General features: G+C 39.8%; 1 protein-coding gene across 1 annotated transcript in view; it reads right to left on the bottom strand.

The window, feature by feature from the left end:
* The window catches only part of MYBPC1 (myosin binding protein C1), a gene marked incomplete at its 3' end in the record, with an annotated part of 74,665 nt that overhangs the window by 5,764 nt on the left and 47,363 nt on the right, over positions 1-21,538 (bottom strand). Inside the window, exons 15-29 of the mRNA XM_082499553.1 lie at positions 21,060-21,165; positions 20,583-20,749; positions 18,874-19,036; positions 17,834-17,940; positions 16,457-16,590; positions 15,166-15,322; positions 14,406-14,510; positions 13,594-13,782; positions 12,026-12,160; positions 7,143-7,310; positions 6,582-6,670; positions 5,053-5,248; positions 4,154-4,293; positions 2,289-2,448; positions 637-773 (exon numbers count right to left, since the gene is read on the bottom strand). Coding sequence (XP_082355679.1) covers positions 637-773; positions 2,289-2,448; positions 4,154-4,293; positions 5,053-5,248; positions 6,582-6,670; positions 7,143-7,310; positions 12,026-12,160; positions 13,594-13,782; positions 14,406-14,510; positions 15,166-15,322; positions 16,457-16,590; positions 17,834-17,940; positions 18,874-19,036; positions 20,583-20,749; positions 21,060-21,165 — 2,153 coding nt within the window. The remainder of the gene's footprint in view (positions 1-636; positions 774-2,288; positions 2,449-4,153; positions 4,294-5,052; positions 5,249-6,581; positions 6,671-7,142; positions 7,311-12,025; positions 12,161-13,593; positions 13,783-14,405; positions 14,511-15,165; positions 15,323-16,456; positions 16,591-17,833; positions 17,941-18,873; positions 19,037-20,582; positions 20,750-21,059; positions 21,166-21,538) is intronic.

Below are 21,538 nucleotides of genomic sequence, written 5' to 3' on the forward strand. Positions count from 1 at the left end.
TTAAGTCTGTTATCAATATAAGAGGTGCTGTTTGCTGATAGCAAACATCTGAGCAATGGCTTTTGACATCTGGTTAAGTCGATAAGAAAAACATGTTTTTTCACAGTAATTTGCAGTCAGAAACGGCGAAGGTGAAGAGTGAACAGCAAATATTCTTAAACACTCTTCAGTTCTCATTTTACTACCTCAGTTCAGTTTCTCACCACAGAAAATAGATCACACAAAGGCACAACTCAAAAGAACTGGAAGATGCGTTGCTCAGTGGGTCTGAGAACCAAAGTGGTCCCCGAAGTATTCCTGCAATGCACTTTCTTAAAGCATAATTAGCTTTTTATAGAATAATTATGGCTTTATTTTAAGTGACAACCTTTACTAATATATTAACTGTAAAGCTGTTGTCAGTGCCAGTCCCAGTATAGCCCAGCCTTTTCCTGAGGTTCTGCCCTTTCACTAAGTTACCTGTGGATTTAGTAACTCTTATAAATGTCTATTACACAGGTAAGTGGGTCCTCTTTTGTATTCTTTAGAGCCAGCCTTCAGCCTGGCTTATGTGACACAACTACAGGAAAAAATTGTAAAGCCATTTTTACTCTCTCTCTCGTGTTTTAACTGATACCGTCGTGAGCTATGCTGTACCTTGGGGTTGCCCCGAACACTGCAGTTCAAAGTCGCGTTGTAACCAGCTACAGCAAACGTGTTGACTAGAGGCTGAGTAAACAGAGGCCGTTCACTGAAGTCAAAATCGTCGTAAACTGGGTATTTGTAGACTTTACCTATGAAATGAAAAAAAAACACTTAGAACAAGACTGCTGGCACGTAGCTAAATACCCAAGCATCTAAAAAAAGCTACCGAGAGTCTGCATCTGTGCTGATCTGCACTGCTTTAGGTACCAACCTGACTCTAGTAATTGCACCTGTAGGAGCCTGGGAAGTGACTATTGCTCTGGGTCATGCTATAGGGTAGATGTTTGAGAGCTCCTCTTTGTTTGCCGAGTAGGTGGTATGCAAAATACTACATGTTTATTCTGTGTCTTTGGGTGCATGCCTTGCATGGTACAGAACCGGACGGATCCTGACTGAGGTACTGCGAGGTGCCTGCCTTGACAAGCCGTGCTCACTCTGTTGCCAATTACTTTTCACAGTTTGTTCTGATTACAAACTGGCTCTGTGTATGAAAATCCATTTTTCTTTCTGCTTTATACAGTGCACTAACAATACAGATACCTGAATGGATGTGGTTTCTATACAAGGAGAACAAGGTAGCAAAATCTAGTTTCTCACTGCCACTTTATGCCTGCTCTGTAATGTAGATTACCATCAATAAATCATCTTCACCCACAAACTAAGCTGTCATTTAAAACAGCTGGACAGACTGACATCTGTTCCTGTGCACAGGTATCATTAAACATCTTCGCTTCGCCGAAACCTGATCGAAGCTCCCATACTGCCTTCAGCGCAGCTTAGTCCTGATGCTTGCTCTCGTGACCAGGGCAAGTAAGCAGTGATGAACAGCAATTCCTATAACCATTCTTTTGTTAGTGATTCCATTTTTAAAAGAGAGGTAGTTTTCTTTTTAATAATGGAAGTAGGGTCCAGTACCCTGCCCCTTCAGTCCTTCAGCCTGGCTGTGTGGGTGGTACAAGGTGTCTGTCCTCTGCATCATGGCAGTCATGTATTCCTTCCTTTCAGACAAACTGAGGTGATCTGCTTTGATTTTTCTTCCTTTAAACCACCCGTTTGTAGATTTTCCCTTCCATAAAGGGCGGTTTATTATTATTATTTTTTAAGGTTTACAGTACCATTTCAAAATGGCAATCTCTGCAACGTCAGCATTTCTGACCGCAGCATCAGAATTTGCAGAGATGTGAAGCCGGGGTTACGTTTGTCTGTTGGATCCTGCCCGAAATGGGCCGGAGCACTTGCACAGCTGATGCCAAGTCTCCACTGGGAGGCAGTGACCCACCACATCTAACAGAACAGCTCCTTTACTCCTCTCCCAGCTCTCATCAACTTAGATCTGCCAGTGGTGACACAGGTCTGAGATTCAAGATCGTAGAAAATGTCAGACCATGGGAAAAATGTCCCACTCTTGATTAAAAGAAACCAACTGTGAACTATGTGGACAAACCAAGAAGTCCTAACATGGAATGTCCCAGCTGTTACTTGTACCTGGTTTTGGGGCTAGGAATGCACCTGAATGCTTTAGAGGTACGGTCTTTCCCTCTAATCACCTTCCAGCCCCTGAACACACCCCTTCCCTTTTGACAAGGAACAGATCATTAGCTAACCATCCTTTGCAATCAAAGCGCTCTCTTTGGTCATCGTTGCATCCTCGCTGAGGCCGCACATGTTTTCAGCGAAGATCCGGAAGTAGTACTCATTTCCTATGACGAGCTCGTTAATGGTGGCACTGGTACGGTGGTAGTGCTCCATTACCGTGAACCATTCCTGAAAGACACAAACACAGAGAGTAAGCTTCCCCTCAGCACCCTGCACCTCTCAGCCGTTAACCATTTGGAAGAATCATCAAGGTTGTGGGAGTAATATGTTTCTTTTACGGGAATGTTAATGGATACTAGAATAGTGAAGCAGGCGACAAAATAATTATTCTATCTGGAACGAGTGATAATGGGAATACCACAGAGCTCACTGCTGAGCAGTGAAGGCCAAATGGAAAGGGAGCCCTACTAAATTGTTACACTCTCTTAGCTGGGAGGGTTTGTTTTGAGAAATCCAGCGTTACAAAGGTTGTATTGTGCGAGGCAAGGCAGGCTCCTTCGTTCCCAGTCCTCAAGTCCGCACTGCTGACAGAGAAGGTACTGCTGCAGATAAGAAAAAACAGTAGCACGTACTACTCTGCAGTAACATGTACCCACACGCGGCCAATGCACTAATCGACCCCTGTTCCACAGGTTGGGTGTTCATGAGAAATGTAATTTTATGCAGGTGGTCTTCTGATACCTAAAAGCTGAGGTGGGCTTTAATGCATTAGTCTTGCAGCAGTAACAGGACACGTTATCCTGCTATACAATACCCAACTAATTAACTGAGTTGAATGAAATTAATGCTAAAAATGCCATTAGTATGAAGTGCAGTATGACCACAGCAATGTTTTTGCTTTTCTTTACTCTGCCCTACATAGTGTTCTTCCTTTTCTACAGATGGACTTGTGCTGAGTTCCCTGTGCCACAGTTTGCATTGATATCTGGTCATCTTTAAGAGCCAATGGGCCTTTTGGGAAAACACTTTTCTGTAGGCAGACAGCTGTGCCAGAATTGCAAAATTCAACACCACAGAGAACATGGGGACACTATGACCTGAATGATCCGTGACCCTAGACGCTGCTGTTGTTGCTTTCTCCTTAACACAGTAATTTAGAGACAGGGGACTTCATTGTTCTGGTCGCTGTACAGAAACCATCTCTTCTTACAGTCTGAAGAGAAATGAAAAATTAAGGATGGGAAGGGAAATAGTGGCACAGGAAGAAGGAACTGATCAGACCATCAAGCAGATCAACATATTTGGGGGGGGCAAAAAGATTCCCTTAGGTAAGACAAGTCCTAAAATCTTGTCCTAAATTTCTAGTGTTTAAATTTGCAGTAAGTGTTAAATGTAAGAATCCAACTTCTGTCTTTTAAAGAAGCGTAAAATTCATGTTAGTTTAATGAAAATAATAAACATCTCTATATTGCACTTTTCATCTGTAAATCTCAAAGCAGTTTGTGAGTTATGTACCATTTTGCCATGGGCAGTAAGGAGTGGCAATCACTTAGACAATGTGACATTACAGGTTTGAAAACAGCAACACTACATTTTGGTTCTAGTAGCAACCTACTGACTTCATAATTATAGTTTTAGGTTTTATTTTCTTTACTGAGACAGAGGCAAAAAAGCAGAATCACTTCCCTCAAATCCACCTGTCCTTTCCTTCTTAGTTCATCTCTTTGACGTCATCTGAAAACTTCCATTTTTAGGCTTTAGATGCAGCGAACAGAAGATTTTTAGAATTTTTAGAGATGCCTTGCAGATTTTCTGAGCACTGACTAATCAATGCTTTGTCCACCTATGTCAATTTACGCATGTAAGGCTTTTTATTTCTAAAAGGGAGAATTTATGAGTACATCGGCCTTTTAAACATCTCCTTATTACTCACCATACTCTTCTTATCTGCTTTCTGAATAGTGTACCCAGTAATGGCAGCATTGCCATCATCTTTCGGTGGCTTCCACGATAAATTTACATTCTCTCCCCAGACATCCTCAATAGTTACAACCTCTGGCGGGCCCGGGCGGTCTGTAATAAAAATATGGCAGCTGACATTTGCCACTGTTTGCTTTCTCTCTCTCTCTTTCCTTCACACATCTTCCCTTGAGTTTGATTTCTCTCTCTCTTTTTCACAACATGCACAATGCCAAAAACAATGTCAAAAGAGGTTGCAAAATAAAACTTTCCAAAGTTAAGACATGTCAGAATTATGAAAAAACTTAACTTGACCACTTGGGGAGTATGGTTCCTAATAGGCACGTGCTCTTAAATTGCATAAGGACATGATATTTTGGAAAAGTTAAAACCAATTGAATTTGTGTTCCTAAATGACAAAGTCGGAGAATCGTTATAAAGGCTGTGCTACCAGTTTTGCCTATTATGTAAAGAAATAGATTGATAAAAATGAAAAGTAAATGTGTTTTGTTATCTGTCTTTCCTACTTTCGTGTACTTTCAACATTGCACTTGTGACAAAGTTACTATGAATTTACTACCATTTCTGGCTATGGATACTACTCAACAGGAAAAAGCTTGCATCCTGGATTGACAAGAACATGAAAAGCATTAACAGTCAAGAAAAAAAAGGGACTGACATGTTCCAACAAGCCCCTGCCATTGTGTAGGAAGGTTTACTCAGAGACCACAAATCTGTAGCCAAGTAATTGGATGTGGAGAGTTATCGCTGTCAGGAGAGGTGCTCTTTGGGATTCCTCTGCTTTCCTATAGCCTTGTAATGGCTGGAGCCTGCTCCTCTGGCATGCGTTTATTTCTGTGTCTCAAAACATACCAACAATCTGAATATCTATCGTTGCTTTGTCCTCCAAGTTCTCTACTTCCACTTTCATGTCATATTCTCCAGAGTGGCTCCTTTCTGCCTTTCGGATGAAGATGATAGTGTCATTTTCAGTGTTACGGATGTTGATTTGGTTCTTGTCGATTGGAGAACCATTTTTCTGCCATGATACTTTTGCCCTTGGTCTTCCCTGTAAGAAGCCAGGAAACAATTTGTATATGATTTTGGGAGAGAAAAGGGTGGGGGAGAAAATGGGTTTATTTCCCATTTTTCCCAAATGCTGTGAAAGAAACAGAATTCTTTTTTTAAATCATACAGAATTTGAGATACAATCATATTAATTCACCTAAAATGCAGAGTTCTTTCTTTTTTTTTTTCCAGGAGACTGAAAATATTTACAAATTCTGGCTAAATTGCACAATTAATTTCCAGTTTTCTAGAACAAAAAGGAGAAAAAAAAACCCAGAAAATGCAGAACAAAATATTTCACCCCCTGGAAGTGTATGTTCTCTACGCTGCCAGTGAAGGAGGAAAGTAGTGGACTAAACCTCCCAAACTCTCTTCTTTCATTGCAAAAGCAGTTGGAATAGTTGTTAGGTAGGCTGGTTTGACGTCTTTTGTGTGCCATTTTTATGGCCTAGTAGTGTCCAATTTAGGTACTTAAATCAGAACAAATTCCACCTGCTTTACCATGAGATTTGCCTTCCAGAGGCAAACGATTTACAGATGCTGTCTGAAAAGGGTAATCTCACACTTTTTGAATCCCTTATCTTAGAGAGAAAAACCCCGTAGAATATTCCTTTAATTTCTCAAGAGCAGTGTATTTTGCAGTGTATTGCTGATCAAGCTTTTATTAGGCTTTTAACAGCCTTGTAGAAGACAGATTATGCCCACCCAGTATCTTCAGGTGTGCAGAGATGAAATAAAAATGAATTCTGCTCTAATTCTTGTATTCAGAAGAATAAGGACCCTGCAGGTAGAGAGGCAGTCACTGTTGTAAAAGGTATGGGAATGAAGGTTAACACGATGCTGTGGACAAACGTGCTATATCCTTGGAAAGAGTCGTATTATAGCTGTGATCTCAGGGATTTAAAAGTAGCGGTTTCTATAGGAGACTGAAACTCTGCCTACTCTTCCACTCCCTTTTCCTCTCTCAAGACAAGAAAAAGATTAAATGCTACAGTTCCACCCTTGATACCATATCTAAATACTGCCAGTGTAACCATTTTGCATTGTGCTAGCGATTAGCTCACATTTAACGTCTACTGGAAGGATTTATAAGTGTCCTTAGGATGACAGATGACAAATCAGTCTGTCTAAGCTAGTTACCCAGTTCATTAATTTCCTTAACATCATTTCTTTGAAATGTCAAAATAAAAGCTTTCAAGCACCTGTGTACTTCTGTGTGCTTCCACATCTGCTTAAGTTAACTCATGGGCTGACCAAAGTTACACAGAAAGAAGTTAAAAAGCAGCAATATAAGAAAAAGTAGTATTTTTCTCATCAGTGTTTTCAGTTCTTACCTGGAAAGGAATAACAAGATTCACAGTTTCTCCAACTCTTCGAGTATAGGTTTGTTTTAAGTGTCTTGGTAGACGAATCTTTGGAGGTTCTGCAAAAAGCCAAAAGCTTGTGTTTGACATTTATCTTCTTTTCTGACTTAGGCAATACTGGTGACCAGTATAAACAGGAGACTCTGTGGTCTACAGTTCCCAGAAGAGACTAATGAGTGAGGTATCTTTAATTTCTTGGTCCCACACTGTTACATGTGGTACACCACTGGGTTTTGTAACATCAAATGTTACGGTGGTAGGAATAGGTGAGAAATTTCGTGCAACTCAAAAAAAGCAACATCAAGTTCTGTGGAAAAAAAGCCTCGAAAGTCTGAGCAATAAAGGCTCAGAAAGGAAACGAATAAAAAGAATTACCGATATTTTTAAAGACGGTTTCATGATTTCTAGCCACTGCACAATGGCTTTGTAAGGCCGTATCATCAGTTTCCAACACGTATTAGCCTTAAAAAAACTGAACCCAGTATGGACGCAGAGTGTATTTGTGGGTGAGCGTAGGCAGGAGGATCTTACCTATCACTTCCTTGACTAAAATAGGCTGTGGGTGGTACCTGGGCTCACTTTCACCAGCAGCATTCACAGCTTTTACTCTCACAAGGATTTTTGAGCCAGTCGGCAGGCCATTGATAGTAAACTTCGTTTTGTCGGTCAGCTCCGGGTTAGCCACGATCCATTCATCAGCTAGTTTAGCGGAAAAAGGAGGGGAGGACGAGTCAAAAGAATAGGGAATTATAAATACATCCACTGTACATATGAGGAAAATTACAAAACAGTAATAGATTCATTACATTCTGATGAATACCTCTGCTTTGTTTTTCTAATTATGCTGTAACATGATATTGATTTGATTTAATCATATGTAGGGAAATTGTTTCAAACCTTTAAGGGTTTCTGCTGATTACATATTTATATTTAGAGAAGTAAGTGTTTTTAGAATGTGTCTATCATTTAATTTTCAGAGAGAAAACTCATTAGTCTTTAAATTCAGCTGATAGAAAACAGGGGAGACAGAGTATTTTTCCAAAAGCACTCGTCATTGCTTTAACTGCTTCCTTGGAGAGAAACGGGTTTTACAATTAATTTGAATAATATCACAGTTAGACCAGTACTGACTACCCTTGAAACTACCACTGAGATCGCAGGGATGAGAGAAACACAGAATATTTACAAATTACAATGACATGCCATCTCTCTGGCGCCTTTAAAAAAGGAAGGCTGTGGCAGAATTATTCACGTAATTACAGCATTCTTGGATTTTTTTATCCTACCCCCAGGCAGACGCATGTAATCCATAGAGTGATGGAAACAGTACAGTCTTTCAAAAAGCTTCAACTACAAGTGATATGTTCTTTTCCACCCTGTCCTCTAAACAGATCACTTTAACGCTACTGGCACCTTGACAGCGGGAAGTCAGATTTATTCAGTAGCAAGACAGTGTCAATACCTTCCGCACAATATGAAGATAGCATTATAATATTGGCACAGAAGACAAGAGAACCGTTATAAGCTAGAGAGCCCTGCACAGACTTAGCGCACAATACTGTGGTACATTTTCGTAACTGTGGGTCTTACTTTTAGGAATTAAGTTCTCCTTCAAGTTGCTTCTTTCAGCTTCTAGCAGAAGAGGATTGCAATCAATGACTGTTTCCCGAGCACCTCCCCCTCCCCTTATACATGTACTACAGCAAATCCTGTAGACTATTGCCCCTAAAATTCACTCTCAGAAATTTATCTTTACTTTTTTGAAGAGAGTTTTTCTTTCATTAAAGAAGATTTATATCCTTTGTTGAATACTGTACCTTCCAGGTTAAAAGGTGGCTCCACCAATTCCTCAGACAGATCTGTCGATATACCTTGTGAGAATCCATCTTTAAAATTAATCAGAGACACCCACTTTCACACAGATGGAGCATTTTGTCAGTGGTTAGCAATTCCTGTTAGTAGGTATGCAAAGATAGATGCTGGGCTTTAAAGATTTAGAGGACCCCTACTGAGGGAGACTGCAGGGAGGAAAGAGGTGGGAAGAGGGCATCTAGATCAAAGAACAGTTATGCATGATGCTGAGGGAGGATAAAGGAAGAGGGGGAGATGAGGTTGGTTTTTTTCTTTGGGCCTGATCACAGCCCTGGAGAGATGAAAAGAAAGAGACAAAAGGAACATTTGGAAGAGAGAGAAATGAAACTATGTGATGATGGGAGAAAGTGTAGGAGGAGAAGAAAACACATCATAGAAAAGTGAAGAAATTCAGAGAAGCATTCTGAGTGAGAGGGACAGAAAAAGAGAATTCTTGGGAAAAAAAAACAAAAACAAAACTTGGGGAAACAGAGCAAGAGAATACATTTAATAAAGACAACATAGAAAGAAAATTAAAGAAGGGCAAAACCATGGATGATGACAGATATGATGCAATCATTAAGGCTTTATTTCCTGGACGAAGATATGACTTCCCTGGATTCCCTGGAATCCTGGACTTGGCTATTTTCAGCATAGTATAAAAACTATTCTAGTATCTATGCACGGTTCTGAATGGATACACTGGCAAAGATCTCAGCCAACAGAGACTTTCCAAAATGCTTATTTACTTATTTTACTAGCTATAAAAACAGATCATCTGCAGGTACAATGGCCCTTTAAAGGCAGATAAACACGGTGTCCTAGGGAAAACTAGGGCCAAGCTCATCAAACTACCATTGAAATGTCAAACAAGAACCAGTTGGCAGCATATATTACTTCTCTACATTGACTTCTCCAATGTCAACAAGATTTGGTCTACTCCACATCACCACAGCAAGAGGTTCAAGTTGGATGTTGTAAACTAACCCTGGGAAGGGGAGTTCTATAGTCACCTTATTCATACCTATGATCCAGATACTCATGATGAGACTACAATTCAGTAATATACACAGTAAGCTGTCAAAGGTACTACCATAGTTAAGGGAGTCCTAGAGTCCACCACGTTGATCAAGTTATGAGGTTCAGACTAAAGGCAAACACCAATTTTCATGAAACCAAACCAATGCTCATGGTACATGATTCTTCTAAATTATAATTTTATATATTTTTATCTTCCTATTTTCAGATTGTGATTTTTCCTAATGATTGCTATGGTAAGGAAGTCTCAACAAGCCCTCTTTAAAACTGTGTCAGTGACAACGATGAAAAAAATGGAGAAGATGAAGACAAATTAGTTTACAAACAGAAAACTGAAAGAACAGCAGAATGAATATAGACAGTAATAAAAAGTACCTTGAAATTAAAAAGAATTATTAAACAGTATAGAAGAAATTAGTTTGAGGCAGAACAGGCACTGAAAGGACTGAGAAAAGGAGGCACTGAGATATTGCCAGAAAGAAAAAAAGGACTGAACATAGAGAAAAGGATGTATATTCCAATAATACGTCTTTTTTACTTGGTATTTTCTGCAAAGCTTGCTTCTTCCTAACCATTTTCATAACATATATACATAAATACTATGAATTGTGTATATATAGTTGTATATGCATATATAGGAGGCATATATAGATATACGTAAACACTCAGCTATGTAAAATACATTGTACCCATTGTATTTTAACTGAGGTGGGTAACAATAAAATGACAGTTGACCGCCATTTTGTTGTGTCTTCATATGTTTTAAACCTATCTGAAAAAAAAAAGTAAAGAATTTGTTCCATTCAACAGGTACAAAATGATCTTCTGTCTAATAGTCCTTAAAAGATAGATTTGGAAGGTTCCTCTGAACACCATAGTATGCATTAGCATATAGATATTTCTTATCCTCTCTTGTCACCTAATTTGGAAATCACACACTGTACTGTCAGGGGTTTTATGACAGTGACATATTACAAGCACTTTTAACTTTGCCCCTGCCATCCTCCCAATGCTAAACAGAGCATAATATACAGCATCCACCGAAATCCTCACATTAACGGTCCCCTTTATATTCCCAACATCTTTCCTGTGCAATGGAAACTTTATAGGAATGCTGCATCTTGATGCAAGACTGCATGCTTCCTTGTTCTGAGCTGTTCCCGCAGCTCCCTCCCAATATACAAGGAAAACCCTTCCTACCATTCCAGCTGTGTCTGCCTTCAGGTAATCTTCTCCAGACCTCTGAGCTTCTTGCAGTCTGTTCCTGCTCCTTACAGATATTCAGCTCAACACTACAAGATGCTGAATGCTCCTAGGAAAAGCCGGTGGTTCTTCTTCATTCCTTCTCCCACTCGCCTGAGTGAGAGCTGAGGGCACTCTGCTCCTGTGGTATCTGACCACTTTTGTGAACTACTGTTTTCCTGGATTGTCTGAATGTGAAACACGTGACAATGTGAATGGCGAGTTCTGTCCTCTACCTCTTGTCTCCAGGCTGTGGACTGCATTCATGAAAAGCTTTCGTTGAAATAAATGTCTTTATGAAAAAAGGTGTCCAACTCATCACTTGATTTACAGCGCAGTTGAGGGCAGCAGCCAGTGAAGTCGAAGATAACTGTGTCCCATTCATCCAAACACGCAACACTGCTGGAGATTGGCATTTGCCCACAGAGACCGGGTATTGCACATACCACTCCAGGCTATTTGATACTTACCCAGGAGTCGGTGGATTTTAGTTTTTGAAAAAAGCATTCATTTGATGCCAGTTCAGAAGAAAATCTGCTGGAAAATACTAAGTTTCTGCTGCTTGATCGCTAAAGACTCTTAGTTGCAAAATATAAATTATAGTGCCCAATTCCTCATTCTTTTACTCTCATAGGTCTATTGAGTCTCTTACATCTTTTTCTCCTTCAGTTCTGTATAGGTTTATGTCTTAGATGGACATAGTTAAAGATCCTGTATCTAACTACATTGAAACAGGGAAATTTGATATCCAGACATGAACTTTACATGCCTAAATAACTTCTATGGCCAGCTAGTGGGGAGGCTATCTGTCCTCAGTACTGGGAACTGGCACTTGAAGTAGCCAATTAACAATATGTCAAGATAGGGATTACCACACTGAGGACCTCCTGTCCCTAAAACCCAGCCAACCTGCACATATTTTGGGCCATGCTTAGGGCCGTTCCTTATTTCCTCTTCATTCGTCCATCCACTCTTTACTGCGCTGACTCTTCATTTAGTGCAAAAAAGAGGGTAGGGATTAAGACAGTACGTGGTACTCTGTAACATATTATATGGCTTTCGATTTGGATTTCAGGTCGGATGTCAGATGGGTTCAACTACAATTAATGGGCAGGATCTGGAATACAGTCCAAAGGAAGCCTCAACACCACCCTGCTGCTTGAGTTTTTCTGACTGATTAGTCTCTGCCTTAAAGTAAGAGCACCTGACGCCTGCAGAGTAAAAATGGAGAAAGTCTCACCTACTTTCACTGTGAGTAACATACCGCAGTCGTTGCCACTTACTTCCTTCAAAGCAGTACTCGACAACATAGCCATCTAACCCTGCCGCTCCGATGTGGTCTGGTGGCCTCCATTTCATTGTAACTGAGGTATCAGTCACGCTATCCACTGCCAGGAGAGTTGGTGGACTGGTGACAGCTGAAGCGAGCAGGGAGAAGGCAGAAAACCATGTTACAATTAAAGGTATGCATTTATGGTGCTTATTCCTCTAATTTAGCATCGTCAAGCTGTCAGGTGACAGGCTAAATCCTGCCTACCAGGCATTTCCAATCGTTCCTGGCATGTCTTGCCCAATTAGGAGAAGCAGGTACCTCATCCTATATCTGCCTGCAGCCTAACCCAGAGTTAAATTCCTCCTGCTGAGGAGTGAGGAGGACAAGGAGCGGTAGAAGGTGGAGCAGAGAAATTGTGTATCCTATAACAGCAGGTATTTTCTGGCAAGAGGAGAGCGTGCTGTAGCAATAACAGCCACCACCTTCCTCCTCCTCTGCACTGCGGTGGTGCCGCTGAGCAAGGTGGGAGCCTTTGTTGGCCTGCAGAACGAGACGCCTTTCTTTTACTGGGACTTGTGGTTGTCACAAGAGTTTGAAAATCTATTTCTTTACAGGAAAAGGCCACCAAATTAGTCCATCACTAGGTGAATGACAAAGCCCTCTAGGTGTTACATTAATATGAAGCAAGAAGATGACATGCAGAATAGTATAAAATATGACCAAGCCTAATCTGGATTGTCTGCAAAAGGATATTGAAAATATGTGATCCCTTTCTGGGGAAAAAAAAACCCCGACTTCAGCTAATGGGGATCCAAGTGGCATAGAGTGAAATTAGGGACTATTCACGTGTGTCTTATCATATGATTTATTGCAGTGTTGGGCAAATTAACTTTTTTTTTTCCCTAGATTTCTACCTTTATGATAGATTGTATACCCGTGATATTTTTTTTTTTTTTTTGGAATGGAAATGTATGGATTATTTGTGAATACTTGCACATTTTTAAATGGCAAGCTACTGTGTAGCAGCAAAGCATAAGGGCTGAAACGTGAAAGTCCCATTTTCATACAGTGGTACCTGCAAACAGTGATCTTTAGACTTCTGGTCACTTTTCCTGAAAGTTTTTGGCCAAAAGCCAGTGAGCTTATAGCAGGAGAAAGACACAAAAGAACCAAGACTGTAATCCGTCATCTTTATCAGTTCTCTAAATTGCCAGTTTGACTGGCAATAGTTTGACTCTATTGTCTCAGGAGGTACCTATGATACACAAAAATGTGAAACTATTAGTTCTGGTCCTTAAAACACATTGACCGTAGTATTGACCATATCAGGCTCACCCATAGCATGTCACTGTTTTATTGTAGCGCACCATTTTTCTGTCTATACATCCTTGTTTCTTGTTTATAAAAGACTATATATCCTTCAGGGATAGACGTGTAGTTTATGCAACACCTAATAAAGACAAGTCCTGAGCAACACAAGTGCAACAAAAACTACAGTTATATAATAAGATGACTGTAATAATGTATTAATGATAATTTTCCAAATGCATACCTATCTCTTTGCTCTTGATTACTTACCTAAAGGAACAAAGGACTTCGAAGGCATACTTGGTTTGGAAATGCCTATTGCATTAACAGCAAATACACGGACCTCATAAGCAACACCTTCAATCATCTTCTTTGGCTCAAAAGTTGTTTCTTTACACAGTTCAAAATTCAGCCTCATCCACCTGGAGCTTTGTTTCTTTTTCCTTTCAATGAAATATCCTATTGACCAAATAAAGTTTTATTATATTAAGTGGTGGCATAAAACTCAGTAGTGGGGTGTCTATTTTTTGACTGCCCAATGGCATACAGCTCAATATGCCCTTCTAGCCTCAGAGCAGTTTAGGGGTTATAGTTAAATTTTTCCCATTGCAAGCTATCTGATAGTCACCTGTTTGGCTTTCATGGCCACATACAAGCTTTTTTTCTGACTTCACTTACAACACTGCTGTATTTAGTTCAGAGTGAAAAGGGCCTGATTCTGCCGGCCTCTGGGCCCCTCTGACTTTCCTCTTGGATCAGTGTATTAGAAGATATTCAAATTTACTCAGTAAATTGTTTCTGAAATTCCTGCTAACATTCAAACAGTTCTAAATTTGGAATTATAAGAGGTTGTCTTTCAAGTAGGGGGATTAATAATGTGGCAACATACAAAATGACAAATCTCAAAGCATTAGAAAAACAGGTATCCAATAAAGTCAAAGACATTCTTGCAACTGGATACTCAAAGTACAGCTCTTCAAGACCTGAGCTAAACTCTGATCACATGGCCTTCATTATTTGGGGTTTGTTGCTTTTGTCTATATTAGGGCATCACCACAAAAAAAAAGAAAAAAAGTATGCACCTAAGATGGGTGATCCACCATCATTTGCTGGAGGTTCCCAGGTCATAACGCACCAGTCTTCACCCACCTCAGTCACATTTGGTGCCTGAGGAGGATCAGGGACATCTGTTGTAAACAAAGTAAATATTATTTTAAAAAAAAATCTTTCCTCTTTTTGCATAGGTTGAAATAAAAAATGTCAAGTAAGAAAAGGATCTGGATAGTTTTTGAAGTGCAACAGGAGTTCCTAATGAGGAGAGAGAGAGAGAGAGAGAGATAAAGAGGGTCTTTGTGGATCCTGGCAGGTGGTTAGGAAGGGATAAGTGCCAAGCTCTTCAGCACAGTCAAGATACTTGAGAGGCACTCGAGGGCATGCGGTAAGACAGGGCCCACAGCCACATGGAGAATGGCGAGTGTTAAGGGCAGCCTGAGGCAACTGCACAAGTTTGGCTCCAGCAACATGAGGTGGCAGCAGAGTGGTAATTAATTGCTACTTAAATCCCAAGCTAAGCTCCTGTGTCCTTCAGTAACGCTGGGCCGTAGCATCCTTGCACCTCAATTCCACGTCTGAAAATGGGGACAAGCAGGGAAACGGAAGGTTTCTGAGAATCTACAGCAGTTTGATAGCTAGAGAGGACAGCATCTACAGAAGAGACACTTCAGAGAGAGGAAGAATTTGTCTCTTGTTGGGGTGCAGAAAAGTAGGGTTCTTCGAGGAGCATTTATTGAACAGGGCTGTGATAAAAGACATAGCTCATGTGTGCTGTTCTGCATGACTTACCAACCACTTTAATGTTGATTAGAGCTGTGTCCTCTCCAGCCTCATTCTTTAACGTTATTCTGAAAGGACCCGAATCTTCCCTCTCAGCTGCATCAATGACCAGACAGCTGCTGTCTGGGTATGTTTCTGCCCGTATTCTTCCACTGTCTGTGATCCACTAGGAATCAAAGTAAGCAGAGGGAAAAGTCATATTTTCTGGATTTGAGAATCAAAATGCTCAAAAATCAAAATTCAAGTGCAGTACAGGACACCAACAAAAGTACTAAAGCAACTGTAAGAAAAACCACACTAAAGCTCATAATTTCAGTCATCTAATAATCACAAAAATGACAAAATAACTGAGGGACAAATAAATAACTTTACACTATGGTAACTGTTTAGTACCCTGTTCAGCCATTGCGTCTCAAAGGAAGAAGCAGTAGGCTTGCTTGTCCTGTGAGCAAAAACATGCTTTTGTCAACACTACCTGTCATTAATTTGATGGAGAGAGAGTCGTGTATTCTCCCAAAAGTCAGACTGAAATGTAATTTGTTCAGTTTAAAGGTCAGAGGGATTGCAATTGTCAGTAGCTTGTCCTCAGAGATTTCAAATGCTGGCACATATTTTGGAGTAAGAGCTCTCCTAGAATAATTCCCTATTTGGACAAGTCCACAGCAGTGATAGTACAATTAATATTTGAAAAATAGTAGTCAGAGAAGTGACCAGATAGGTCTGATGAATTCAGTAATAACAACATGTTCCAGCTTCCACATACCACAATGAAAATTGAAATGTGAAAAGTGGCTTTTTGGTATTACACAGCCAGGGACTGATCTGTGCAAAGTTTTGCATCAAGACACCAGATGCAAGACCACCGGCCTATTGTTTCATTTGAGACTTGACACTCCATCAGAATTTATCGTTCATTTTCCAAAACCAGACCATACGATGACTTCCTGTCAAAACCTGGCAGCCATTCTGGGCAGTAGGTACAGAAGAAGTAGCCATTTGGTAGATCGTCACTAGTTTTCTTCTGTATCTCATATGTCCCACTCATTTTACAATTTAGTTATAGCAAAACTGTATTTTTTTTTCCTGCATCAATTTCAGCTATGCCATAAAAAGACCCAAAAGATACTAAATAATATTTATCCATTTTTGCCCTCATTTTTGAGCAAGAAGAGTTTTTTAGATAAAATGCATCTCCTCATTTTCTGCCATTAAAATCAATGTCTTCACAAGGATAAAGGCTATTTTTTGAAGAACAAAGACCCCCTGTTAAGCTAAAGAAATGTGTATAACGACAGTGTACCTTGTCCCCTTTACTCCACATAACTTTTGGAGTCGGCTCGCCAGTGATAGGGATCTCAAGTCGCAGTTTGCTTCCTGCCACTACAGTCACAGTGTTATTTTCCCCAAGACCATCCAGATGGAGTTTAGGAGGATCTGAAAAAGGAGAGATTGTCCAAATTTGCCATGTGGCTGCCACTCTGAGAGCTCAGTGACCTGGCACAGGTCTGCAACATAGAGAAACATGCTCTATGTTTTGTACTTTCCTGGTATTTTTAGTCAACTGATTTTTTGTTCAGAACAAAATCTGTGAAGAATATTTGTTTTTAAGATAATAGTTATCTGATGAAAAATAAATCATGGCACCATAGAAATTTTGGAATAGTAGGACCATAAAAAAAAAAAAAAAATCTATCTTCCCAAGGCAGAATTATGTATATTTAAGTAACTTTGAGAGAGATTTCCTCTAAGTGGCTCTTGAGAATTTCCACTGCAGGCTTTCTACGACGCCTGTTGCCATGCTTGACATCCCTGTTCTTACAGTTTAAAAGTTTTCTTAACCTAAATAGCTTTTCTGAAAATGAAACGGTAACTTTTGTTGCACCCCATGTGTATGGAGAACAACTGACAAATATCCTCCTACAACTTTTTTTAATGTATTGGAAGTTACATGGGTGGGCATACCCCTCTAGTCCTTCTGCCCTCTTAATTCTCCCTGAACCTCGCCAACACTTTTTCTAACAGAGATATCCCACCTCTTTCAGCTTCAATTACAGAACATATTTTCTAAAACTCTGCTCATTTATATTGCTCTCCTTTTGACTTCCAAGTTGCTGGTTGCAGTTAAAAGCCAGTGAGGTATTGTTGTGGGAAGAGTCAATGCCTCGTTTTATTTTTGTTTGAAAGACTGTGATCATTAACCAACCTTCTGTTTTGCTGAGTGAATAAAAGCTGTCCAGAAACATTTTGCTCTCTAGATATCACTTAATATATTTAGGGAAGAGGTAAATATGTACTTATTCTACTCATCTTTTACCAAACTGAATCACGTTTTGCAGTATCAGCAAGCTAATTCTTCAAAGAAGACGACACTGTATATCTGAAAGGTGGATAGCAATAAGTGTTTTACACAAACTCTTAATAGTGGTTTAGGAATTCAACATCAAGAAGCCTTCTCCAAGAGCTCCCCCAAGCTTGTAAACTATGAGCAGATCCTGAGCACAGGCAAAGCACGCTCTGACTAGCTCATGTGCACTTTGCCAAAGCAGCAGGTCTGTTTTCTCTGGTAGATGCCTGCTCAGAGGAAACAGATTGTAATCAAGGATATTTCACACTGCTTTTAATTTCCAAAGGTCAGAGAAAGAAATGTTACATATAAGTCACTATTTCATATACTTACCCACAACATGTACTTTGCATGGAATATTAATATTATAGGCATCTGGTACAAACATGTATTCACCCTCATCATCAACAGCAGCACTCGCTATAACAAATCTGTGGATTCTGTAAAAAATGGAAAAAGAAACCAGTGTAAATGAACACAGAAATAGAAAAGTACAGGAGCGTAACCTCTTTGACACAGGGATTCTGTGCTGCTGCCATTAGATTGTAATTTGGTTGTTCAGGAAGAAATCTTTAGGTGATCCCGTTGTGGGATTTTTGTGACAGGATCCATCCTACTCTTTGTTTGCCAGAATAAAGAAATAGATGAGCAAATCATATGCTCTTACTACCTAACTGTGTCTTTCAGTACAATGGTATTTTTGCTGTCCTATCACCTGCTGTGGTTAAGCTTTGTTCAAATTAGGACTCACCTCTGTGCCCTTCCTGCTCCCCTTTCCCTCACCTCACCCTGTGGGCCTAGATGGGTTGTGGGGAGCTCCTTCACCTTATGTCAATCCAAGGGGTCATTGCACAGGTGGCACTTGTCCCTTACTGCGACACTGAGTGTTACAGAGTCAATGCAAATATTTCATAGCCTGTTTGGAAGCATGTTCCCAGCTGCATGAGTGGTCTAAATGCAAAGGGACCTAATATCTCCACATACTTTGCATGGGCAGAGATACATGGTCTGAGTTGACACAAACAGAAGCTATCAATCAGAAAAACAGACATTTAAAAGCTATGTATTTTAAATAATGTCTAACAATTATTTTGCTTTACTACTTAATATTCCATACCAGCAGCAACAGCAATGTCAAGAAAAATTAATAGCTTGAATTTAGATGTATCAAGGATTTGATTGTTGTCCTCCACAGCCAAAAGACAACAAGATGAAAGGGGGAAAGGAGACATGGCTTTTATGATGATAAAAATAAATATATTTGATGGACAGAGGTTAGACTTGATTACTAGAAAAATTTCAGTGAAGTAACCCACATATTGGCACATCTCTAGAGTGTTATTCCATCAAAAGTCAATACACAACAGGCTTACCTTCCTTTGTGATAAAGCTTTACACGGTCACTAGCTTCAACCAGTTGCCCATTTTTGTACCATTTTCCTTCCACGTTCTCAGATATCTCACACTTCAGGTGGATTTCCTGTCCAAGCCTCACAGTCTGGTCTTCTAGTGCAAGTGATATCTTCAGTGGTCTCACTTAGGAAAACAGAAGCAGAGATATTAATGCTAACATCAAACAATAGTTAAAGATTCTGTCACGGAGCTGCTACTAGACATCACAAAAGTCTTCAAATCAGAGAAATGGCTCCAATAATAAAGTTCTTAAGTCAAAATACCAGTAATATATACATGTAAGCTACATAAATTAACCTCTGATGCTTTAGAAAGGGTGATCCAAAATACCCATGCCCTGACTGGGGAAGTAGAAGAACCAAGTCCAGGAGCATAATTTGAATGCCGTCCCCTCTCTGGTGTTTAGGTGCTGGAGGTAGGGTGTTTCCATCCTCCTGAGTCCAGTAAGAAACTTTCAAGAAGTGAAAGACCTGTCCCCCAGACCTATGCACTAGAAGAGACTGCAACCCACCTTCCCCATGATCTAGCAGTGGTCTAACTTCTCTCATAGCTCTCCCAGCTGATCTGAGACAATTTGGAGACTTGCCGAAGTATTTCGTCACAAGTGGGGACTGCAGTTCTCAACCTGTTTTGTCAGGCTGCTAGCAGAGGCTGGCTGGCCAGTAAGCTTAACTTCATACACTACTTGTTCTCGTGTTTGCTAAACTGCCTTAACTCACCCTACAAATACCCACAGATATTACGAGCTTCTTGTAGAACTTGAGTCTGAGAACTGGTGCCTCAGTTCTGGAAGATTAGATGCTGTAGACTAGAGTCCGGGCTGAACGCATGGTACCATCTGTAAGCAATAAACATCCCTGACTATAATCTGACATGGAAAAAGAGTGATGGGAAAGGCAGCATTTCATAGAAAGCCAGTTGGAAAACCCTCAGAAGAAGTCGCATGAAAAGAAAGACAAGAGAGGCAATAGCCATGGAGGATAATTTCCAACTTGATAATAGAACAGCATGAATTGGTTGTGCTTAAGATGCCAATTTGTACAAAATTGTCAAAAGCAGTATAAGTATTACAAAACAGTGTATGTTTATGCATAACGTATGAGAACTTTAGAGGATGGGCACATACATTTCACTAAAACCCACAGGCTTTTAAAAGAGATATTGCATAAACAATACTGAGGGAGCTACATACTCATGTGTTTGCACCCATGAGTTCAGGTCAAGTGACCCTGATGCCTGTAAACAGTATGCCTAGTTATAGAAGTGCTTATTTTTTCCAACATATTTTTCTTCTGATTTTGGCTAAAAAGCCTTGGTTTGGCTTTCCTGTGAAAACCTGAAAAGATTAAAGAAAAGGAGATACTTCCCTTGGAAATTTCACTTTGTTGATGTATCATATCTTTGGATGAATAGCTTTGTTTTCCATTTTAACAGAGTGACAGGAAGTTTTCAAACAGGACTAGTTCATTGCCTGTTACTGCAAAGTGTCTAAAGGAAAGTCACCGTTCTGGAGATTTGCAGCAAAGAAATTGGTATGGAATATAACTCTCCCTTTAAACACCCAGGAAAAGGCAGGCAAATGATGTATTTTGTAAACTAGTGAACTGTGACATACATATTCAAGAACAAGATGTATTACAGAATCAGAGAATCATAGAATTATACTTACAATCAACCGAAAGCTTAGCTTCTGATTGGCCTCCAGTTGTCATTACGGAGTAAGTTGCATTGTCATTTTTTGCAGCTTCCTCTATGATCAAAGTGTGTTTTTTACCCTCAACCTTGATTCGATATCGAGATTTAGGGTCATTGGGAAGTTCTACACCATTCTTAAACCTGACGGAGAGCAAAGAATGATTATTTTTCCAATAGAAGTCCCGTGCAAATAAGACTTCTATAGACTGAAACTTCCAGAGACTTTATAAGGCTTAAAGCACAAGGAAAGGTGCATTCCTTACGCATTCATCCATGAATGTGTAAGGATATTTTTGCTGTTGCTGCATTTTTGAATAATGTTTTCTGGAGATTTTCTTAACAATTTTCAAGTTTACTAGTACAGAAAAAGCTATCCACATTTTTGCCTACAATTAAAATAATCTGGGTTTTATTCTCAAGGAAAACAGTATCTGTTCGAAGTGTGGCTTACCATTTCACGTTCGCATCGTCCTCAGACACTTCACAGCTCAGCTCTACGCGTTCACCAACATAGGTACTGGTATCCTCCAGGCCTTTGGTCACCAAAATTGGAGGATCTTTCAAAAAAGAAAATTACAGATTTACAGTCTGAGAGAGAAAACTAAGTGAAAGAGGTTTTCAAAATCATGCTATAGAAGATGATAATACCTTAAAATTGTAATATAATATAATCATCGAATTGTTTAGGTTGGAAAAGACCTTTAAGATCAGAGCCCAACCATAAACTTAACACTGCCAAGTCCAGTGCTAAACCATGTCCCTCAGTGCCACATCTATATGTCTTTTAAATATCAGTCTCAGCTTTTTCTCTGCAGCTTTTTCTCCCTTAAATCAGAAAAACGATTGCTCATTAAGATTACAATAGTCAATGTGCTAAATAAAAAAAAACTCCGAACCATTTGTTCAGATTAATACCACCTTTGCATCCCT

The sequence above is a fragment of the Vanellus vanellus genome (genome assembly GCF_965231255.1).
Source record: "Vanellus vanellus genome assembly, chromosome: 1".
Classification (NCBI taxonomy): Eukaryota; Metazoa; Chordata; class Aves; order Charadriiformes; family Charadriidae; genus Vanellus; species Vanellus vanellus.